At 46.7% G+C, this 21,760-nt stretch overlaps 2 protein-coding genes across 7 annotated transcripts in view; one reads left to right on the forward strand and one right to left on the reverse strand.

Moving 5' to 3' along the window:
* The window catches only part of LOC143807039 (uncharacterized), a 293,401-nt gene that overhangs the window by 248,667 nt on the left and 22,974 nt on the right, over positions 1–21,760 (forward strand). The window lies entirely within an intron of this gene.
* Positions 1–21,760, reverse strand: part of CHD9 (chromodomain helicase DNA binding protein 9) — a 203,831-nt gene that overhangs the window by 31,583 nt on the left and 150,488 nt on the right. For all 6 annotated transcript variants that reach the window (XM_077288200.1, XM_077288199.1, XM_077288202.1 and 3 more), the window contains 18 exons: positions 21,555–21,676; positions 20,814–21,057; positions 20,537–20,713; positions 18,547–18,690; positions 18,058–18,313; positions 16,822–17,032; positions 15,501–15,696; positions 15,060–15,227; positions 14,267–14,446; positions 14,046–14,156; positions 5,894–6,090; positions 3,704–3,903; positions 1,891–2,050; positions 1,711–1,800; positions 1,517–1,620; positions 847–964; positions 700–757; positions 257–299 (listed from right to left, as the gene is read on the reverse strand). In XM_077288200.1, coding sequence (XP_077144315.1) covers positions 257–299; positions 700–757; positions 847–964; positions 1,517–1,620; positions 1,711–1,800; positions 1,891–2,050; positions 3,704–3,903; positions 5,894–6,090; positions 14,046–14,156; positions 14,267–14,446; positions 15,060–15,227; positions 15,501–15,696; positions 16,822–17,032; positions 18,058–18,313; positions 18,547–18,690; positions 20,537–20,713; positions 20,814–21,057; positions 21,555–21,676 — 2,779 coding nt within the window. The remainder of the gene's footprint in view (positions 1–256; positions 300–699; positions 758–846; positions 965–1,516; positions 1,621–1,710; positions 1,801–1,890; positions 2,051–3,703; positions 3,904–5,893; positions 6,091–14,045; positions 14,157–14,266; positions 14,447–15,059; positions 15,228–15,500; positions 15,697–16,821; positions 17,033–18,057; positions 18,314–18,546; positions 18,691–20,536; positions 20,714–20,813; positions 21,058–21,554; positions 21,677–21,760) is intronic.

Here is a 21,760-nt window from a genome sequence, read left to right on the forward strand (position 1 = left end):
GGAAGTAAAAACATGTGAATAACAAAACATGTGTAATTGCAATCATTTTCTGGGAGAAATACTTCATTTTCTGGAACAATTACAAGGGTGCCAACACTTTCGGCTACGACTGTAAAAGGGTTAATACGGTTTCCTTTTCAATGATGCATGACAACTTTCTTAAAACTGAATAGTCCTTCAAAGAAGGCGGGCAGAAGACTATTTTGGTTAGAATTTACCATTACCTTTAGGGAAAATACAGGCAGCAATTTCTTACCTCCGTCTGCTATCACCAGGTCACCGGGAGAGGATGCATCATCCTGCAGGGAGGACAAGATAACATGCACACATACAATGGTGAACTTGTGTTTTGTTTTGTTTTTTTGCAATTTCATCATAATTGGAATTCCATATTTTTCTAGAATTTTGTATGGTAAAATAAATGATGTCATTCAATTCTACAATTCTGCAAAAAAAGGAATTAATATGGCTGTGTCGATGGAATAATAATAATGATAATAATAAAAAATCTATAGCTCTTAGAATAAGGGGTAGAGAAAAAGAAGCAAAAGCGCAAAAATGAAAAAAAAAAAATCCCTGGTTATTAAAAGGGTTAAAATGGCTCTCTCTGCCATATACAAACAGAGTAATGCCCTTAAGAGGTAAAGAATGGTGAGACAATCCCTTTAAGTCCGCAAGTGAAACATTTGGCGGTCTTACTTCCAGGTCATCCTTGAACAGTGCGGGGGCAGGCTTGTACTCCGGATCTTCCACATCCCTGTAGGACATAAAATAATCGATGACTCTTCCTCCATGGCGGTCCAGCAGCAGAGTCACTACGTACCGACTGTGGCGCTTGTAACTCACCCGTCTATGTAATCGTTGGCTCTCTGTTCTGCTGCTACAGCTTTTTCATCGGGCTTTCCAGCTCGTTCAAGAAAACAAAGAGTGGGGTCCGCCCGGATTGTGTTGTACTTTTCATACCCTGCAGAGATTAAAAAAAGAGCTGTGCATAAGTAATATTTTCTACTTTCTGCAATCATTACCTACACCATTGGCATCTGCGTAACGAATAATTGCCATCAGTGTGATAATAATGGAGGATCAATTCTCAACTGTGACAACCGTTAATGTAAGCATAGATGTTTATAAAGGCAAAGTCAGGTGGCCGAATAAATCAGATCGAGATTGGAACGCAATGCTCGGACTGGCTGGCAGCTCTCCCCACCAGAGCGTGACCGCTTCATACTTTTCTATGTAGCTGTCATGCTCGGGAGAGCCGCCAGCCAGTCCGAGCATTGCATTCCCAGTTACATGCTGTCTCACTAGGCCCTTATAGCTGTAATTGAGTGGTGTGTCCCTGACCGTCATCATTCTGAGGACACGGTTGTAAATGACGTGACCTTGGCTCAAATGTTAGATGAGAAGCGAATGCTTTGTATTGGAATGATTTTTACAATGACAATGTGGATGGGTATGGCAAGATGGCGGCAGAGATTGGGAGCACACACCCTACCTCAGGGGGTGCTCTACTCACCGTGCTTGTAGACTCCAATCAAAAGTGACTTGTCGGCATCTGCGTCCCACCAACCCACCGGTAACTCTGAGTGATCAGGCTCAGGAATCCATAAATCAATTTCACTAAAGAAGAAGAAAAAAAAGATATAAAAACATAAATCCAGAGGAGTCAATAAATGGCAATAAGATAAGGAAGCTCTTATTTAGCGATACCTGACATCCATTCCTTCCAGGACACTTTTGCTGTGGGCCCCGATCACTTCCTGCTTGAGATAGTACAACATTCTCACCCTAAGTAACACCCTGCGAGAAGACGGAACCAGATGAAGGCATGACAACGACACGCGAGAATTACACAAGTGACTTCTAGGAGACAATGACGCCATCTCTTACTTGTTACAGTGATGCTTTAAGTGCTTCTTATAGCCGTCATCTTGTAGAAGATGTTCTGGGTTGTACTTTCGTAACCATTCAGCCTTGTGGATGTCAAACGTGCTGGCCTGAGTCTTCACCTTCTTCCCCTTTCTACCTCTCGGTACAGGAGCGGATAATCCTAGAGAGACGCAGACATCGGAATAGAAAATAAATGCTATTACAGCTTGTGATTTAGGTAAAAATACTTAGAGCAGAGCTGCCCTCTTGGGTGAAGGCAAGTATGAAGCCTGCAGAACTGTGAATGAAGCTCTGGGGTACCACACAGTTGGAAACTCAGGCTCGAATCAGAAAAAAAGACAGAAAATGAGATTGTAGGAAACACACAACAGCTCCTACAGCACTCCCAATGGTAGAGCTACACAACATCTACATTGCTTATAATGTGCAGGCCCACTCACCTACATACGGCAGCGGGCATTGTACACATACAGCAGACATCGGATGTACGATAGCCAAACCAATTGCTTTGATGGGGCGGGGTGACTACATAAAACAGGATTCAGCAGCCTGCGACACTAAGTGTTGTAACGCTATACCTCCCATCGTGCAGGTGGGAAGACATGTTGGTTCATAGCGTCATAGATTACTAACCCTGACCCAATGGGGGCTCTAGACTCTCACAACAGAAGATCTACTCGATTTCATGGGGTGTTGGTTGGATGTATCGGGCTGTGACGTACTCCACTTGTACCTTTAACAGCCGCAGGTGGAGCTCTGTTTGTGGCGGTCAACGTGTTAAGTCCCAATGTGAATCACTGAGCGTTGTTCCACGCGTGACGTGATCGCGTGACGTCATCGCGTGCCGCTGATGGGTTGTTATGACAGCCTGGTGTCTGCTGATGACCCGCGTGCCTGTCATTACAATCCTCCTGTGAAAGCCAGCCTAAGCCAGGGGTACATAGGATGATTTCTGCGATACACAACAGTGCTGAAGCCCTGCTTTGGGTAGCACAAGCGATTAGACGATCACAGCTTCAAGTTCCCTAAGGGGACTATTAAATACTATTACATTTTCTTACTTAAATGTATCTATTTGGGGCTAAAAATCATTTTTCCAATTGGGTTCCATTAAAATTTTTTCCTCGTTTTGCCTTTACGAACTCATTTATGACCACAGACCACATCAAAGTTGTATTTGCGGAGAATAGCAATAGATCCTGTAAAAGCAAAATGCTGCAAAATTTTTAATGAAACCCGATCGTAAAAATGATATTTAGCACCAAATTCATACATTTAAGTGAGAAACAAAAAATGACCCCAAAGGTGGGCAACCCCTTTAATGCAAAATCTTAATTCCCGATCCTAATAACTGGAATACTATTATTATACACCTACCTAGTGGAGATAGCGAGGCCATGACAGAGGAACATGTATTGATTAGCATTAATATTAATGATCTCCATTTTCTGGAGAATGTGGCAGCCATCACATAGATAATATTATTCATGGTTTTGTAAAGTATACTGAATAGTAATCTTCAAATATGTAAACCAGAATGGAAACAAATGTCACTGTGTCCTTCAAAAGTTCCATCAAAAGCAGAGATTGTTAAATGATGGGGATTTATTCTTCACCAATATGTCATATTTCCAATTTCCAGGCAGAAACGAGCAACACATCCACCACAAAACATGGAGAATTTCAACACTACTCCCAGAACTTATAGATTTGCATGGACAACCTGGGACTTAATATAAACAGGATTACGTTTTGGATTTTTTAAATTTTAACCTCTCAGCAACGATGTAGGAAATAGAAAAGTGTAACATACCAAGATGGTTTTGAAGCTCCCGCGTCCGCCCATCTTCTGTAGGAGTGATGAGGTCCCACACGAAGCTCTTGATCTTCTCATCTCCTCGGTAGTGCACCAGGCAGTAGGCCAGCAACGCTCGGCAGATGATCTCCACATCCTGCTCATTCAGCTGTCTCTTGAAGCGGCCATGTGATAATATGTCTCTCCATCGTCCCCACCTAGAATGAACCGCAGACAGTAGAAGGCCACAATATTGGTTAATTGTCTCTTGCCCTGCTGCCAGCTATGGCACCATCCCAAAAGAAACGTAATCTGACTGCACTGTATTTCGGCTTACATCCCATAATGACCTGCGCTGTTCCAGTGCCATCATCTGTAGATGTAATTTCCACAGCCCCAGCTACAGGGTCTGGACCCTCAGGAGTAGGATTGTTATTCCTCACAGTGGATGGAAAAGTCCTGGTGTCCCACTATTTATGTGAGTTTTCTATGGTGCAGAGCACATGTGAAATGTCCCTACCATCAATCACTTGATAATCGCTTAATGAGTTAAAAGCTTGCTGTATTTTATATCTTGTTCTCCTTTTAATTGCAAGCAGATCGGTTGGGTTCCAGATCCTGAAATCCCCAATGAGCACCCAAAAACGTCCCATGAGGTGCACAGTTTAAGAGTTAGGGACACACATACACAGACTGTAAATTGCCTGCAGAAGAAAGCACAAGTTTTCTACTGCATCTGAACCTCAATCTGTGTGTCCTCTGAGGCAGGAGATGTGCACTCTTGTCTTCTGAGCCGCGTACATGTCTTCCGAGTTGTGGGCTATAGTCTTCTGAGTTGCACACTCCCGTCTTCCGAGCTAAGCACTCCCGTCTTCTGAGCTGTGCGCTCCCGTCTTCCGAGTTGTGGGCTACTGTCTTCTGAGCTGCACGCTCCAGTCTTCTGAGCGGCGCACTCCCGTCTTCTGAGCTAAGCACTCCTGTCTTCCGAGTTGTGGGCTACTGTCTTCTGAGCTGCGCGCTCCTGTCTTCTAAGCTGTGCGCTCCTGTCTTCTAAGCTGTGCACTCCTGTCTTCCGAGCTAACCACTCCCATCTTCTGAGCTGTGCGCTCCTGTCTTCCGATCTAACCACTCCTGTCTTCTGAGCTGTGGGCTCCTGTCTTCTAAGCTGTGGGCTCCTGTCTTCTGAGCTGCGAGCTCCTATCTTCTAAGCTGTGCGCTCCTGTCTTCTGAGCTGCAAGCTCCTGTCTTCTAAGCTGTGCGCTCCTGTCTTCTAAGCTGTGCGCTCCTGTCTTTTAAGCTATGTGCTCCGGTCTTGTGAGCTCACCACTCCTGTCTTCTGAGCTGTGGGCTCCAGTCTTCTGAGCTATGGGCTCCTGTCTTCTGAGCTCCTGTCTTCTGAGCTGTGGGCTCCTGTCTTCTGAGCTGCGAGCTCCTGTCTTCTGAGCTGCGCGCTCCCGTCTTCTAAGCTAAGACCTCCCGTCTTCAAAGCTGTGAGCTCTTGTCATCTGAACTGTGGGCTCCGGTCTTCCGAGTAGTGGGCTCCTGTCTTCTGAGCTTTGCATCTCTCTGGGGGTTTCAGAGTGATTGTTGGGATCTCAGTACCTGGACAAAACCTATCTATTTGCAATTAAAAGAACAACAAGAGCAAATGTCCAGTTACTAAAGAACATTTGCTAGCATAAGGCTTAGCCCGATACAAACTACTTTGTAAGCCCAGGTAGAAGAGTCCACTGGGTGGCTCACGCCAGCTCCTTTCTGGTATTCCTGAGAACGGGGTTTTCTTTATGTATAATCAGAGTGTTGGGTGGGAAAAAGTTATAGGTAACCACCCAAAGCTCAGCTGTGCTTTTTCCGAGTTGCAGAATAACATATAGCGTTCTGCAATGAGTAACCCAGTTTGGATTTAGTGGTGCCTGTAGATCCTGGACGACGTCAATAATACTAATGTGGGGTTATATTTTATCACTGCTTAGTTTATGGTCAACAAAGATCATGGCGATAACCTATTCTAAATATGTACATCTATTATCTCTATTAATATGCCTGAATTGTGGCCAAACCACAATGTCAGAGTTGGTACCCACTTGGACACCAATATTTGACTCATATATCATCAACTCTTGGGATACAAACCGCTAAACCTTGATCCAATGATCATTCTGACAATACATATTCCTATAATTAGAAGCTTTTCTATGAAATTCTTACCCATAAACCAAAAGATTTTTCTCCACTCGAAAGCACTCAGTTCTGCCATATCCATTTAGGCGATCATATGGTCTTCGCAGCTTGGGTTTATCATCTCCGTCACTTTCTGCTTCAGAAAGCTCTGCGAGTTCATCCTTGGTAGCGCTAAAGGGCCGGGTTTGTTTGCGAATTCTCGGTGTATCAATGACCAGGCTGTTCTGCAGGTGGATATAAATCACAGCTGAGCTTTCAGTACATTAGTTAGACATTTATTATCAACTATATAAATATTCTTAAGTTATACAGGTCCCTTCTTGTGTAGAATAATGAGCTCGACCTCTTCTATTCACACTTGGAATAAATGCCCTCTTACATGAGTAAACGGCAATCAGGAGGCAAAGACCAAATGCTCCTTCATCAGCTGTTTGCATCTTTTAATGCAGCCTAAAGTGGTTGTACCATGAACAAAGAACATTTTAATAAATAGATCTTGGACTAAAAAGGAGATTTTTGTGTACTCACCGTAAAATCTTTTTCTCCGAGCCAATCATTGGGGGACACAGGACCATGGGTGTTATGCTACTGCCACTAGGAGGACACTAAGTTAACAGAAAGATTAACTCCTCCTCTGCAGTATACACCCCTTCACTGGCTACAATTCAACCAGTTCAGTAGTAAAGCAGTAGGAGCATTAAACAAAAGACAAACTATGTCAAAACCGAAGAAGTAACAACAAGCCAAACAGGCTAACAGGGTGGGTGCTGTGTCCCCCAATGATTGGCTCGGAGAAAAAGATTTTACGGTGAGTACGCAAAAATCTCCTTTTCTCCTACGCCTCATTGGGGGACACAGGACCATGGGACGTCCCAAAGCAGTCCCTGGGTGGGGAGCAATCATAGCTGCTAGTACCCCATGTACCACTGGCTTACAGCTATGGTACCGCTGATTGCAGAATGCGTCTGCCAATGGCGGCGTCTGCAGAAGAGAGAGAATGAATGTGGTAATGTTTCGTAAAAGTGTGCAAGCTGGACCATGTCGCAGCCTTGCAGACCTGTTGTGCTGACGCCTGGTGCCGAATGGCCCACGAGGCGCCCACCGACCGAGTAGAATGGGCCTTGATCCCTGCTGGGATAGGAACACCTTTGACACGATAGGATTCCTGAATAGCCGACCGAATCCATTTGGCTAGAGTAGCTTTGGAAGTGGGAGAACCCCTCCTTGGTCCCTCTGGAAGTACGAATAGGACATCCGACGTGCGGAAGGGAGCCGTCCGAGAGACGTACCGTCGAAGGGCCCTCACCACATCAAGAGTGTGCAGAGCCTTTTCAATGCGATGGACTTGTGCCGGACAGAACGAAGGCAGCATAATCTCCTCGTTGATGTGGAAAGAAGAAACGACCTTGGGCAGAAAAGCAGAAGTCCTCAAGACTGCCTTGTCCGAGTGAAAAATTAGAAACGGAGGTCGGCAGGAGAGTGCCGCTAGCTCCGAAACACGTCTGATGGATGTAATGGCCACTAGGAAAACTACCTTCCAGGAGAGGAAGGTCAGGGAAATGTCCTGTAGCGGTTCGAAGGGGGTCTCCTGAAGAGCTCCGAGGACTAAATTAAGATCCCACGGATCCAAAGGCATTTTGTAGGGAGGCGCCACATGGGAAACTCCCTGAAAAAAAGTCTTCACCGGCAATCTATTGGCAATCTTTCGTTGGAACAAGACTGACAATGCCGAAACCTGACCCTTGAGAGAGCTAAGTGCAAGACCCGACTCTAGTCCAGATTGGAGAAAGTCCAATATGGCAGGAATGGAAAATACCAGAGGAGATCGCCCTTGTGCGTCGCACCATGTGAAGAAGATTCGCCAGGTACGGTGGTAACTGCGCATGGACACAGGTTTCCTAGCCTTGATCATGGTGGAAGACACCTTGGGAGTGAAACCCGCTTGGCCTAGAATCCAGGATTCAACGGCCAGGCCGTCAAAGACAGGGCCCCTGAGTTCTGGTGGTAAATTGGGCCCTGTGAGAGAAGATCCACATGATCTGGAAGATGCCAGGGGACGTCGGCGACCAGCTGAACCAGTTCCACGTACCATGCTCGGCGCGGCCAGTCCGGCGCCACGAGAATCACTGGTACCCCCTCTGCCCTGATCTTCTTGATGACCCCTGGTAGCAGGGGAAGAGGGGGAAAAATGTACGGGAGGCGGTATTGATGCCACGGCAGGACCAGGGCGTCTACTCCGATGGCCCATGGGTCGAGGGACCGTGCAATGAACTGTGTAACTTTGTTGTTCAACCTGGAGGCCATGAGGTCCACATCCGGGGTCCCCCAGCGATGACAAATCTGCTGGAAAACCTCCAGGTGAAGGGACCACTCGCCCGAGGCGAGGCCCTGGCGGCTGAGGAAGTCCGCAGCCCAATTCTCCACACCTGGTATGTGGATCACCGAGATGGGCGAATGGTTGGACTCGGCCTAACGAAGGATGTGGGACACCTCGAGCACAGCCGTCTTGCTGCGGGTTCCTCCTTGACGGTTGATGTACGCCACAGCTGTGGCGTTGTCGGACTGGATTCTGACGGGGTGACCCGCCAGAAGATGGTGAAACCTGGACAACGCTAGCCTGATAGCTCGTATTTCCAGGAGATTGATGGAAAGGCGAGACTTTGGAGCGGACCACTGCCCTTGTGCTGTGTGATGGTTGAAAACCGCCCCCAGCCCATGAGGCTGGCATCGGTGGTTACCACCAACCACCGCACTGGGAGAAAAGACCTTCCCTGGTTTAGGGAGGACTTCAGCGTCCACGACCTGAGGGTCCTTCTGACCTGTGGGGACAGAGTGAAACGGCAGTCGAGGGAGGACGGGTTCCCGTTCCACGCCGACAGCAGCGCATGTTGTAGGGGACGGAGGTGAAATTGCGCGAAAGGAACCGCTTCCATGGCTGCTACCATCTGCCTGAGAACGCGCATGCTGAAACGAATGGAGTGGGGGACTGGACGGGAAAGACTCTGAGCTCCCTGCTGCAAGGCCAAGGCCTTGTCTTGAAGGAGAATGACCAGATGGCGAGAAGTGTCCAGTGTCATTCCAAGAAAGGAGATCCGTTGAGCCGGAATAGGAGAGGATTTTTCGAAGTTTATCTTCCAGCCCAGGCGAGAAAGAGTATCCACCGTGAGAACGACGGACTCTTCGCAGGCTGGATACGATGGATCTTTTATCAGTAGGTCGTCAAGGTACAGGAGTACCACCACTCCCCTGGAATGAAGAATGGCCATGGCAGCCGCCATGACCTTCGTGAAAACTCTGGGAGTGGTGGCGAGGCCGAAAGGTAAGGCCACAAACTGGAAGTGTTCCCCGCGAAATGCGAAGCGAAGGAACTGCTGATGAGGAGGAAAGATTGGGATGTGGAGGTAAGCACCCTTGATGTCTATCGATGCCAGGAACTCTCATTTTTCCATGGATGCGACGACAGAGCGAAGGGATTCCATTCTGAAGTGCCGAATTTTGACAAATTTGTTCAGAAGTTTTAGGTCTAGAATCGGACGCAGCGATCCGTCCTTCTTTGGGACCACGAATAGGTTCGAGTAGAACCCTTTGAACCTTTAGTCTAGGGGAACCGGAATGAAGACTCCGCCCCTTTGTAGTGCCCGTATGGCCTGGAGAAAAGCTGTTGTCTTCGATTTGGGAGGACAAGACTGGAAGAAGCATGTGGGGGGGTGGGGGGAGGAAAATTCAATTTTGGACCCGGTAGACACCAGTTCCCTGACGCACTCGTCGGAGACGACCGAGAGCCAGGCTTGACGGAACGAAAGTAGACGACCTCCTACTTTGTTGGTGCCCCCCGGAGGTTGCAAGGAGTCATTGAGTAGAGGATCTAAGGGATCAGGATCCCTTAGACCCAGATGGTCTTGGTCTGGGCTTCCAGTTAGGTCTGTAAGAGACCTGGGAACCTCGGTCACCGCGCGAACCTCGCCCTGATGCGGAGGAGAAGGATGTAGATGACCAGTTGGTATTGTTACGAAAAGGCCGGAATCGAGATTGTTGTTGATATCGAAACGGCAGGGTAGGCTTTTGTTGGGGGAGAAATTTACTTTTTCCCCCGGTGGCATCCGAGATTATTTGGTCTAATTTTTCTCCAAATAAACGACCAGCCTGGTAGGGCAGAGATGTCAAAGAGCGCTTGGAAGCCGAATCTGCTCGCCAATCCCTGAGCCACAGCGCTCTTCTAATGGAGATTGCATTTGCGGCTGCCTGTGCAGCGCAATTGGCTGCGTCTATTGAGGCATTGACTACGAAGTCCCCAGCCTGGGCTATCTGGTTAGCCAGGTTGATCGCCTCTGGAGGAAGGTTGCTGTCTTGGATGGTCGTGGTAAGCACCTCAGCCCAAGCGACCATAGCCTTAGCCACCCAAGAGGCAGCGAAAGATGGGAAGAGAGAGGCTCCTGTGGCCTCGAAGACTGAGCGAGCCAGGTAATCAATCTGACGAACTGAGGAACCGTCTGACAGGGATAGGATAGTTTTGGAAGCGAGATGTGATACAGCAGGGTCCACTGAGGGGGACTGCAGACAATCCTTGATCAGTTCCTGAGCAAAAGGGTATTTGGCCTCGATGGGCTTTTGACCCATAAAGCGTTTGTCGGGACGGTCCCTGTGTTTTTGTACAATCTCCTTAAACTCAGGATGAGTGACAAAAACCCTTTGGATCCGTTTAGTCTTTTTGAACGACACCACGTGTTCAGACGTAGATACGGATTCCTCGTCCACCTTCAGGGTCTTGTTGACTGCTTCATTGAGAGAATCGAGTCTCTTGGGAGGTGGAGGAATCCTGAACGAAGGAATCGTCGGACTCATATTCAGAGTCGTTTAGGTTCTCTGGAGAAGGGGACCGGGAAACTGAACTCGCCGACGCTGAAAAACCATCTCGTCCGTGGTCAGGGGATGAAACATGGGTACGTTTTCTGGAGCGCCGAGTACTTAGTGACAGAGTACGCACCCTGCTGGTGGACGGATCCGTACCGTCGCCCGAGTCCTCCGCGATCTGACTGTAAGGGGGGTCACGGAGGGAGTCAATTGCCCTGACTAGGGAAGCCATAGATCGTGACAGAGAAGCTGCCCACTCAGGGGGGCTAGGCTCTACAGGGTCGGCGGCATCGGTGGCGGCATCAGCCCAGATCCGTGGGCGGATCTGCCCACTGCGGCCTACTCCGGCTGAAAAACCGGGGACTAAATTTCTGGGCCTGCCCGGCGATGCACGGCGGCGGCCGCGACGGAGCGCCGCTGACCACCGCTGACCCCCGACCGACGGCGCCTCTCCCCAGGGACCCGGACCGCATCTCTGCCGCAAGGATAGCACAGGGTATATACTCACAGCCTCCGGTTGTCCCTGTGAGAGTGCGCACTCAATCCATGCACCCATGGGGGATGGAGAGGCCTGATATTCTTCTTCCTTTTAAGGTGGTGAATCCACATTCTTGTAGTGCCCATATGGGCTTTCTGTGCAACGCCATCAGGTGTGGGCCTTGTCTGACGGCCCCCGGAGAGGTACATTAGAGCCAGGCTCTATGTGCTCGCTGTCTTGCGGGGGGGGGGGGGGGGGGGGGGGGAGATCGGGACCAAGGAGGAGACCATCGCCCTGGTAAAATATGGCGTGCTCCAGGCGTCGCAGGAGAGGGACGGGGAGGTATACTCGCCGTGCTCGCCTGTTGCTGGTTTGGGGGAGAGCGGACCCTATAAAAAAGGAATCCGTCGCCCCCTTCACTCCGTTGGATAAAAAATAAAAATTTACAGAAAAAAATTAAAAATTAAAATAAGAAAGTTGGGGTCTGAAACCAGACCCAAGTGCCTCCCACAGACACTAAGCAAGAACTGGTTGAATTGTAGCCAGTGAAGGGGTGTATACTGCAGAGGAGGAGTTAATATTTCTGTTAACTTAGTGTCCTCCTAGTAGCAGCAGCATAACACCCATGGTCCTGTGTCCCCCAATGGAGAAAAGAAGTTCCACAATTGGATGTGTTGGAAAAAATGTTCCTGTGCTGAGATAATCTTATAAATGTGCCCCTGCTATGTACTGTGTAATGGTCGTGTCTGATCATGGAGAGCTGCTCCAGTTCAAGGTCGGCACATATTTCAACTCCTGGCTAGGGAGGATGGTACATAAGTCACTTATTATAAGAGAATATCACAGACAAAACAGCAAGAGCTTGAAATTGCTGTTTTCTGAGATAATGCATTTCCCTGTCTGTTATCACAGGAGTGAGTGTTTCTGCCACTTCCCCAGCCCTGAGAACGCATCATAAATACATTAATTGAGGCATAAGTTCTACTGCCGCTGGAGTCTCTAGGTCACTGACTTGATTTATGGTGCGCTCAAAAGGCAGGAGAAGAAACACTCACTCCTGTGATAAAACAGGCAGGGAAATGTGTTACCTCGGAATGAAGCAGCTGTGAGTCCCTGCTGTTTTATCTGTATACTTGTCATAATTGAATTATGCTTCCCCTTGGTCAAAAGCTGTGGTATGTGCAGACCATGAACTGGAGCAGCTCTGCATGGTCAGACATAGCCATTTCGCAGGATATAGCAGGGGCACATTTATAAGATAATCTCAGCACAGGAACTTTTTTTTAACACATCCAATTATGTAACTTATTATTCTATGATCTTTTGATTAAAATGTGTTTTGTTCATGGGACAACCCTTTAAGGTAGGGATTCACAAATTTGTGTGTCTCGATCAGTGATGAAGCAGCCGAGGGTCTTCTGACACAAATTTAACAACATTATATACACCATGGAGGCTATTAAGTTCTCCTCGGGGGGGGGGGGGGGGACTCGCGGTTGATTCATGAATCATCAATAGTGATACAAGGATGTGTGAGTGGGACCTAAAAAATACAAGAGGATGTTCCTCCAACAATATGCAAATGGTTAAAGAAATGAATGATCGTATGTACAGTTTGCAAAAGTTACTTTAAGAGGGCACAGATAGACATGCTATAGCACCAATCAGCACTCATTATGGGTAGAAATCTGTCAGCGTAAACTAAGCTCCTAAACAGATTTCCAGGTAATAAAAGGTACATACAGCTAGTGATGGCTAGGTGACCACTCAGTCACAGAAGGGCCAAGAGCTGGTGTCAATCAATGGGCCTATCTCACTGTCACCAAACCAACAGAAACCAAAGGTCTGGTCAATGGGCTGTGTACGTTCTTCCACATCCCTGCTTCGAGTACTTACTCTATAGTGACTATGTGCGCTGGGGAAAGCTGTGATCAATAATTAGGATGGATTGGAATCAATATTTTGCCACTAAACCATACATTTTTCTGTTCGGCTGTTCCTGGTGGATATATCAATGGGACTCAAAGACCCGAAGCTGGCCATACACATGAGACAATGATCAGCTGGACCACAGCTGGTCAATCATCCGTCAGATGGTTGGTCTGTACAAATGACCATCAGCATGCCAGACTAGAGCCCGCAGTACGCTTTAGATTGGCTGGTTCATCTGGTTTCTCAACGATATCTTGTCTGGAGAAAAATCTTCCGGAGAACAAAACAATTAGCCGTCCAAAATCGGACATGCCTAATCCTTATCTTCCCCAACATCATTTGTCGAGGGAGAATCAAGAGCCCCCCTACACATTGAACTGTTGGCTGAACATGGGGATCTTGATGGGTTCTAATGTGTATGGGGGCCCAAACCTAGCAGATTAAAGAGACAATACAACACTGTGGAAATGTGCAAGGTGGCAAATGAATGTCTAAATTTGGCCGATCGTGCCATACACTTCTTACATCTGACAATAGGCAATAAACAATTCCACAATACAGTTCACTTTATGGGTTGATAATAGTCTGTCGCTGGCCATCTGGCATGATCACTTGTGTATAATTGGTCAAAATCAGTCATTTTTCTTATCTTTTAATCAGTCTTTGCCCCCTACGTTCTTGGATCTATGCATTAGGATACAGACACAAGCTCTTTGCATCGATCAGTAGACTGACATAGAGACATCTGACTCTTCACTCTCGGTAAATCGTTTCCGCAGCTCGATAATGCAGGTCCATTTGCTTTATACCATTTTAGGTGACATTAGCTATAATGTGTGGAGATTTCAGACTTGTCTGATGAAAGTCAATTACAATATACCAGTCCGTAACGCACAGACGGGAGAATATCATACTTACTCTGCCACTCACTGAATCGATGTCGATTTCTGCCTTTTTTGCCCATTTCTGCCAGAAGTTCGGGTCATCCAAAGAGATGTCAGTTCTGTTACCAGAAGCCACAAAACTTGCCTGGAGAAATAAAATCAGATCTCAGTATGTCTATCTTGTGGTGAGGCAGGTATTACCTACTAGGCAGTACGAGGTTCCCCCCACTAATACATACTGAACCTATTGCTTACCTTGGCAAACGTTGAACCCCTTCCTTCAGACTCTATAGTAATGGTCTTTGTCCTCCTCTGAAGGATTTGGTCAATGTCTTCCTCACAGAACTTGGAGCCTTCATCCTCCTCATCCATGATGGCTCCATACGCTCCCCGCCTGAGAAGGTCTTCTATCTCTTTCTTGGAGAGTTGCTGAATCTGTCCATGCGTGAAAGCAATCACTCCAGTATGAGCATGTATGTATCGGTTCTCTACTCACACGTCAATCTACAGGTTTGGGGGTTTTTTTTTTTGTTAATTTGGAATTGTATCTTCTCATCACTTTTATCAATGCGTAAGACACTTGTCCTCAAGAATAGTCTTTGATGACCAAAATATCAACTAGAGATGGGAGGATCAATTAGCAGGACTCCGGACCATCAGCCAGGTCAGTAGTTATCTGTGACCGCTGGATGGGAGCTTCACGATGCTCCTTACCACCCAGCATTCCTGGTCTTCTTTTGATTAGTCAGCCTGATGAGATGTCACCATTGGTAGCCCAGCTAATCAAAAGAAGAGCCAAGAATGCGGGGAGGTAAGGAGAGTCCCATCCAGCGGTCACAGATTACTGACCTGACCGATGGACCAAGTCCTGCAAATCAATTCTACCATCTTTAGTAATCATATTTCATTAATTGTATTTTAACTAACTGAAAATTAAAAATAAAAAACAAAACAAAACAAAGGAAAGGGTTTTGGTTGGCAGCCGTAGACCACCATTCCTGGGAGCTGGATCATTTTACTAGAAACCGATATAGAAAGTGTCCCTCACCCCTCCAATGCTGTTTTCTCTCCCGCTCATACTCTGGAGGACAGCTTTGTCTAAACCCAACTTCAGGCTCGCTCGGTCGAACATCTCCCGCTCATAGGAGTTTCTTGTAATTAACCGATAAACCTTCACAGCCTTGTTCTGACCAATTCGGTGACATCGGGCTTGAGCCTTGAAAAGAAATGACAGGCAAAGTTAACCTGTTGCGGACATGTCCATTATTTGTTTGATCAATGTCAACGTAGCTGTATGAATTTCTTTTTTCAATACTCTTTTTTTTGTGTGTGTGTGGGGCGGAGGGGGCGAATTGACCCCCAAAAAACTGTATGTGGTGAGCACGCCGCATGAACGAGCACTGCAACATTGTCTTTTTGACCAATATTGACTACTTAATCGTCGACTAATGTGAAGGAATGCGTCAATGATGCCACATCAGCCACTAACCTGGAGATCATTCTGAGGATTCCAATCAGAGTCGAATATAATACAGGTGTCGGCAGCAGTCAAATTTATTCCCAGACCTCCTGCTCGGGTGCAAAGGAGGAACACAAACCGATCAGAATCTGGTTTACTGAAGCGGTCAATGGCTGCTTGCCGGAGATTTCCTCGGACTCGACCATCGATGCGTTCATAGAGATATCTGAGAAGGATTGAGAGGAGCAAGAGTCCAGATTGGCTTTTAGTAAGATTTAAACAGTGACAGAAGGATGCACATTAGGATCTCAGCACACGTCTGTGGGTAATCGGATGGGAACGGTCCTTTACTGCACACCATCGGTACTGTTTCTTCAGTTTTTTACTGCTTCCTTTCCTTATCCCTATTACTAAGCTGTGATCTCATCTCACTTTCTATATTCACCACAAAATGGCGGCTGCGTTCCCTGCCTCTGCTTTTATAGAATCTCTCATAGTCCTTTCTTTTGGCTGTGATATCACGTGATATGATCAACCAATTATCTTCAAAAATGTATCTCATAAGTTGTCACAGGTGCTGATACAGAACCAGGCGTGAGTTATCATATTGCACATACTAAAATATGTGTAATTTACACACTAATAAGGCGTCTCTGCAAAAAGCATCTATCACCTAACCACTAGATGAATAACAAATGCTAGATTGGTGGGGAAACGAATGATGGGCTCCCAATTCAGGGACCCGAGTTCTTGTTTCCACCAACCACTTCAGCTTGAGAGCATACCCCTTTGGGGAAAGCAGAAGTCCCTTATTCCAGCGATAATTGTGGGTCCCAATGTAGCATATATCTCTATGTAGCCCTTTCACTGCAGGCTGAACGCAGTAGGATGGAAAAGCAGGACTTGTGGCAGCTTTTGGGACAAACACTTGAGCTCTGCTTGTGTGTCAGTATATTCTATGTACCTCTGACACAACAAAAGAATACAACAGAAGGCTAGATGCACATTACGTCTGTGCTCAGACCGCTCAGGCGGTGTGTGCCCCATAGTGGCCACAGTCAAGATGGAGTCCGTGGCATCCGTCCATCATAAGGACCTATTCCAAAGAAACGTATGCTGCAAAATATACTACTTTTTTCTTTTGCAGACTGCTGCTTTCCTGTACAGTCAAACAAGCAATATGCAGGCACTCACAAGCCAGAGGCAGAAAGAACACGCTTTTTGCCTCCATCTCTAGAAAGGGGACCTTAGGGAACGCCACGGTATATGTCAGGAAAAGCCCCCCTACGCAGTGTGCACCTAGCCTAAGCAATGCGGCATTCATGGGAACATATCACATACATGCACTCACCTCTTGTGCATGAGATAGTCCTCTAATATGTCCAAGCAACGCACCATCTGGGAGAAGATGAGCACCTTGTGGCCTCCAGCTTTCATTTTCGGCAGTAGCTTATCAATGAGCACCAGCTTCCCAGCAGACTGGATCATGGCCTGGAGGTAGAAATCCATAGCCATTGGGTTGTGTGTCTCTCTGAACTCTCCGAGGATCTTCTCTTCAGCTCCTGCAAGATCATTTGTGCATATGCTGAGTCTACAGCTCAAGATGTCTCTTAACCATCTGATATTTCCTCCATATCACATTGATCAATGCAATGGACACATGCAAAGGCCCTTTGTAACAATCAGAAGCACTTTCCTATAGGTAATGTCTAATAATAAATGAAAGGGGTTGTCTCCATGTGACTGTATGTGACTGCAGATTTGTGAATCCTCACATCGCCTGTGAGGAGTCTCCGATGCTGGCAGCGCACAGTCATGTGACCATAAGTATATGATTTGCATACGTCCAGCCACATTCCAACTAGACTGTCCGACCTTGCTCAATACACTTGCACTGAGCGAGGCCGCGGCCACCTAGTCGGCATCTACAAATCAAATCCTCACAGCGCGCAATGCTCACAATGTGAGGATTTACAAGTCTGCAGTCACATAGAGTGACTTTAGATTTGCAGCCTAAGACCGGACAACCCTTATAAAGGAAATCTGTCCGTTGATTTATGCTTCCCAAACCACGGGCAGCATGAATCAGAGGCTGGCTGCATGATTGTGCCAGGTATGTTTTTCTCTGAAACACTGTGGCATTAAAGGTCCAGTCGGGGTAAATAGGAGGAGAGAAGTCTAGTCTGGCCAAACCCCATCAGGTTTCTCCCACTGTGCTATCTCCCATGTCTGTACATAAGGAGACACCTGTCAATCACAGGGAGCGAGGCGGGGAGAAGCTGGCCAGTCGTTGCTCCGGACTAGTCTCGTCTCCCCCTATGGTCTCAGGCTGGATCTTTAATCTATGTTCTCCCTGATATGCCAAAATGGTTTGGGCATCATGAATGGCTTGGTTTGGGCATAAATGGCGACGTTTTCAGAACCCAGACCTCCATTGACCGGCTGATCACAGAAACAACTTGCCTGTAAAAAGTGTTGTGTAGATGAGACTAATCCCAAGACTATGTCCTCACGTATCACTGCTGTCCCTCTGCTGACATGAATGAAATGGAAGACAAACCCCTTGTGCCGGTTGCTACGTGCGCACCTTTAATGAGATACGGATGGTTGCAGCACTTGCGCAGCTCCATCATGGTGTTCACTAGGTTGGGGACATTGGCTTGGCCGGCCCCTTTAGATAAGAAGGCAAAGTTCTTTTCCAGGATGGCTCTGTAGTACTTCTTCTGGATGTTGGTCAGTTCCACTTCTATGATAGTTTCTTCCTTAGGCGCTAGTTTTTTTTCCACGTCCTCCTTGAGCCTTCGAAGCATCATTGGCTTAAGGATAGCCTGCAGTTTTTGGACCTGAAATTAAAAACAGAAACACATGCAAGGAAATAGCAGGGAATTTGACAGCTACCCCAAAATATATTGTGTGTCCAAAAGTCACATGTTGGTTACTACTTTGCTGATATAACCGTAGTTGTGCATCTTTCCCTGAATTACATAACTAGGCTCAGAATATGCAACATGATTGCTAAGTGCGGCTCCCTTTCAGCATGTAGGATACACCGGACATTAACACGAGTATTCATTACCTGCTCCTCGGTCTTCAGATCTCCAAACTCTTGCATGAACGTAGATTCTGAGGGGAAGCGCAGCGGCTCTAGGAAATGTAAGAGACTGAACAGCTCCTCCACCGTGTTCTGCAGGGGCGTTCCTGTTAGAAGCACCTTGTGCTCCTGTGGGATGGAGAACATTAGGATAAGACCACTATGGAAAGGCTGCAATGTAGGGAGACAAGTGTCATCTAAACCCCAGCTTTTAGAATACCAACTGTGATGCTAGTCACTAGTCATGGACAAGCCGTGAGGCAGGGTAGTCAAACGTTCCAGGGTGAGAAACCAAGAGAGCACGTGGTAAACTAAAGGGGAAAGACAAAGGCGAAATCAGGTCATGGTCCGAGGTCAGAATACCAGGAAGCTGGTGGATCAGAGCAAAGGGGCTAGGCAAATGGATGGTCAGAACGAGGTCCAAGACACACCGAGTGGAGGAATCGTGACACAGATTTTATTAAAATAATCTGATTATGTCAGCACAGACTATATCGCTACCACTGAGCGGTATGTTTCACAGCTATCTGCAGCTTGTTTCACACTTTACAATCATCTGCCAAACTCGTGTTTATTATGGAAAATGTCAGTATTCCGCGTGCTACAAATCAGGGGTGTAACAAGAGGGCTATATTTAGTGCTGGTGTGGGCACAGACAAGGTAACAAAGCCATTTATAAAATCAGAACAAATGGGATCCGACAGGCCTGTTCTAAACAACTGATTCATTCAGCTCAATTAAAGGGGTTGTAAACCTTTTTTCTTACCGGAAAGCATGCAATTGGGGCAAGAAATCATTTTTTCATAGGGTTTGTTGCCCTGTTTACGCTCTATAGCCTCTGTCTTGCCCTGTCTACTGCTGGCTGCAGAACGAGCTAACAGAGTGCATCAGCCAACCCACTATATCTCTATTATGTGTCTTTTTACGAGCTCCTCTTAGCGGACTAATGACCACAATCCACAACAAAGTTCAATGTGCAAAAAGTCATATGGGGCAAAATATTTAATGATTTTTAGATCCAAATACATGCATTTAGGTAGAACAAAATAAATAAAATATCACAAAAGGGAGAGTAGTGAGACCACTAACTATAAATGCCATTTTTCCTATAGTTACAAAAATTGAGAAAAGACACAGCTCCACCAAGGTCAACCTTTTCTCCACAAGTTATAAATGCTCTATCCCTACAATGCCATTTGACATGAGAAGAAACATCCAGCCCCATTTTTTAAATGCTGATATACGTGTCAGCCATTACTATCTCTTGTGGTCGGCAGTCCACAGTCTGACTGCTCTAACTGTAAAGAACCCTTTCCGATTTAGGGTTTGGAAACTGTGAAGCCTGCTCTGCTCTCAATGCAGAATGAGTACAAATTGACCTGAGCACAACGGACACAAGTGTCATATAATGTCACCATAGATTTCTCTTCTGGATAGGCAGAGTGGTGGAAGTGGCAGTACACCAGAGCTGACCGTATGATCTTTAATGTGACACTGTAAAACTCAGCTGTGCTGCCCCTTCCAAACATGGACTGCTTCAAACTTATCTGAAAAATGTGACCCATCTATGCACTTTCTAGTAATGTGGGAGGTTAGACCAGGATATCGGAGCTGTCTGATGTTACATCTCTCACAGGAGAAAGCCGGTTTTAAGCTATGGTTGGGGGTATGTGGGTTCTTCTTTTCCTTGAGTGTTGCTGCTTGCTTATGATTGGGCAATGTCAAACAGGGGAAAAAGTACACTCTCCCAATTTCAACTCCCACTGACCAAATGTATCCGTCAAATATCTGGTAGCATTAAAGCCTCAGTTCTGAAGGAAAAGAACTAACAAAGAGTGAACTGCGCTGATCTAAAATGTCACATAACATGCGGCTGTGAGCTTGGAATGGTGATATGGATTCTCAGTGGAGCGACAGGTCAGTGGGTAGAGAACAGAAATCCATGGAAATACCTGCGTCTGGACACTATACATACCAGGTTCATGAGTTTCAGGCCTTCCAGCAACTTGCAGTTCTTGTTCTTCAGCCTGTGCGCCTCATCAATTATAACACACCTCCACTCAATGGCATTGAGCTCTGGGCAGCCCCCCAAAATCATCTCAAAGGTGGTGATGATGGCATGAAACTTGTAAGTCCCTCGGACAACTCGACCCTGCGATGTAATAAAGCCTCCATTATCTCATTCATATGATCTCTAATTCCCTGACCTGTGTTGTCTTCAGGTCTACTCCAGATGATTTACGGTGCCGTACCTGAGAATCCCGGAAATACATCTCATACTGCTGGATCATCTGCCGGCTGATCATGCTGCCATGGTATACCACCACATTCAGATCTGCCCAGGTACGAAACTCGCGCTCCCAGTTGGTGATGGTGGAGAGAGGAGCAATGATGAGGAACGGGCCACGGATACCAGACAGGTAAATCTCATGAAGAAACGTCAGGCTCTGAATGGTTTTTCCGAGACCCATTTCATCTGCCAAAATACAGTTCCTCCTATGAAGTTGAGACAGAGTGAAGAAAAAGTCAAATCAGTGTTTTCACTCAGATTATCAGATGTGGCGCTTAAACTTTTGAAACAAAGATGTAACAGGGGGTCTACATTATCCCCTTCCCGCTGTGGACAATTTTAATTTTTGCTTTTTCCTCTCCTTCTCTTCTTCCAAGAGCCATGGGGTGTGGGCTGTTACATGCACAAGTCAACTGTATAACACGACGGGCATGGAAATCATCTATGGCGGGCTCAGCTCCTGAGCCTGCTGCATAAACCCGTGCTCGGTGTATGATGTACATATGTTAAAGGTCCTGCAATATGTCACAAGTGTGTGGAAAAATACATCTCTAATGTCTATCAATTTCAGGCTTCTTCTGTAAGACATTTTCGGCTGTGTCCCCATGACATGCCCCCCTGCTCCTTGGTTGTAGATACGCGGCTTTATAGCAATCTGATCTGGTCTTTCTCCACTTTACCTACTGGATGATGGCCAGCTCACCTGTTATACCAGTTGAACAGCAGCCAGTTCAGTCCCTCCAGTTGGTATTCTCTAAGCTGATTACCAGTTTTGTATTCTCGTGACTGGTGAATTTTCTTCCAATTATTTGGAGGTGGTCGTTCCTGGGAAAGAAACATCAAAAGCACATGCTATAAGAAGCTTGTTAGGACAGGTGCACATGACTGTGTATTCTCCATCCAAGAAAA

Source organism: Ranitomeya variabilis, chromosome 2, assembly GCF_051348905.1.
Source record: "Ranitomeya variabilis isolate aRanVar5 chromosome 2, aRanVar5.hap1, whole genome shotgun sequence".
Lineage (NCBI taxonomy): Eukaryota > Metazoa > Chordata > Amphibia > Anura > Dendrobatidae > Ranitomeya > Ranitomeya variabilis.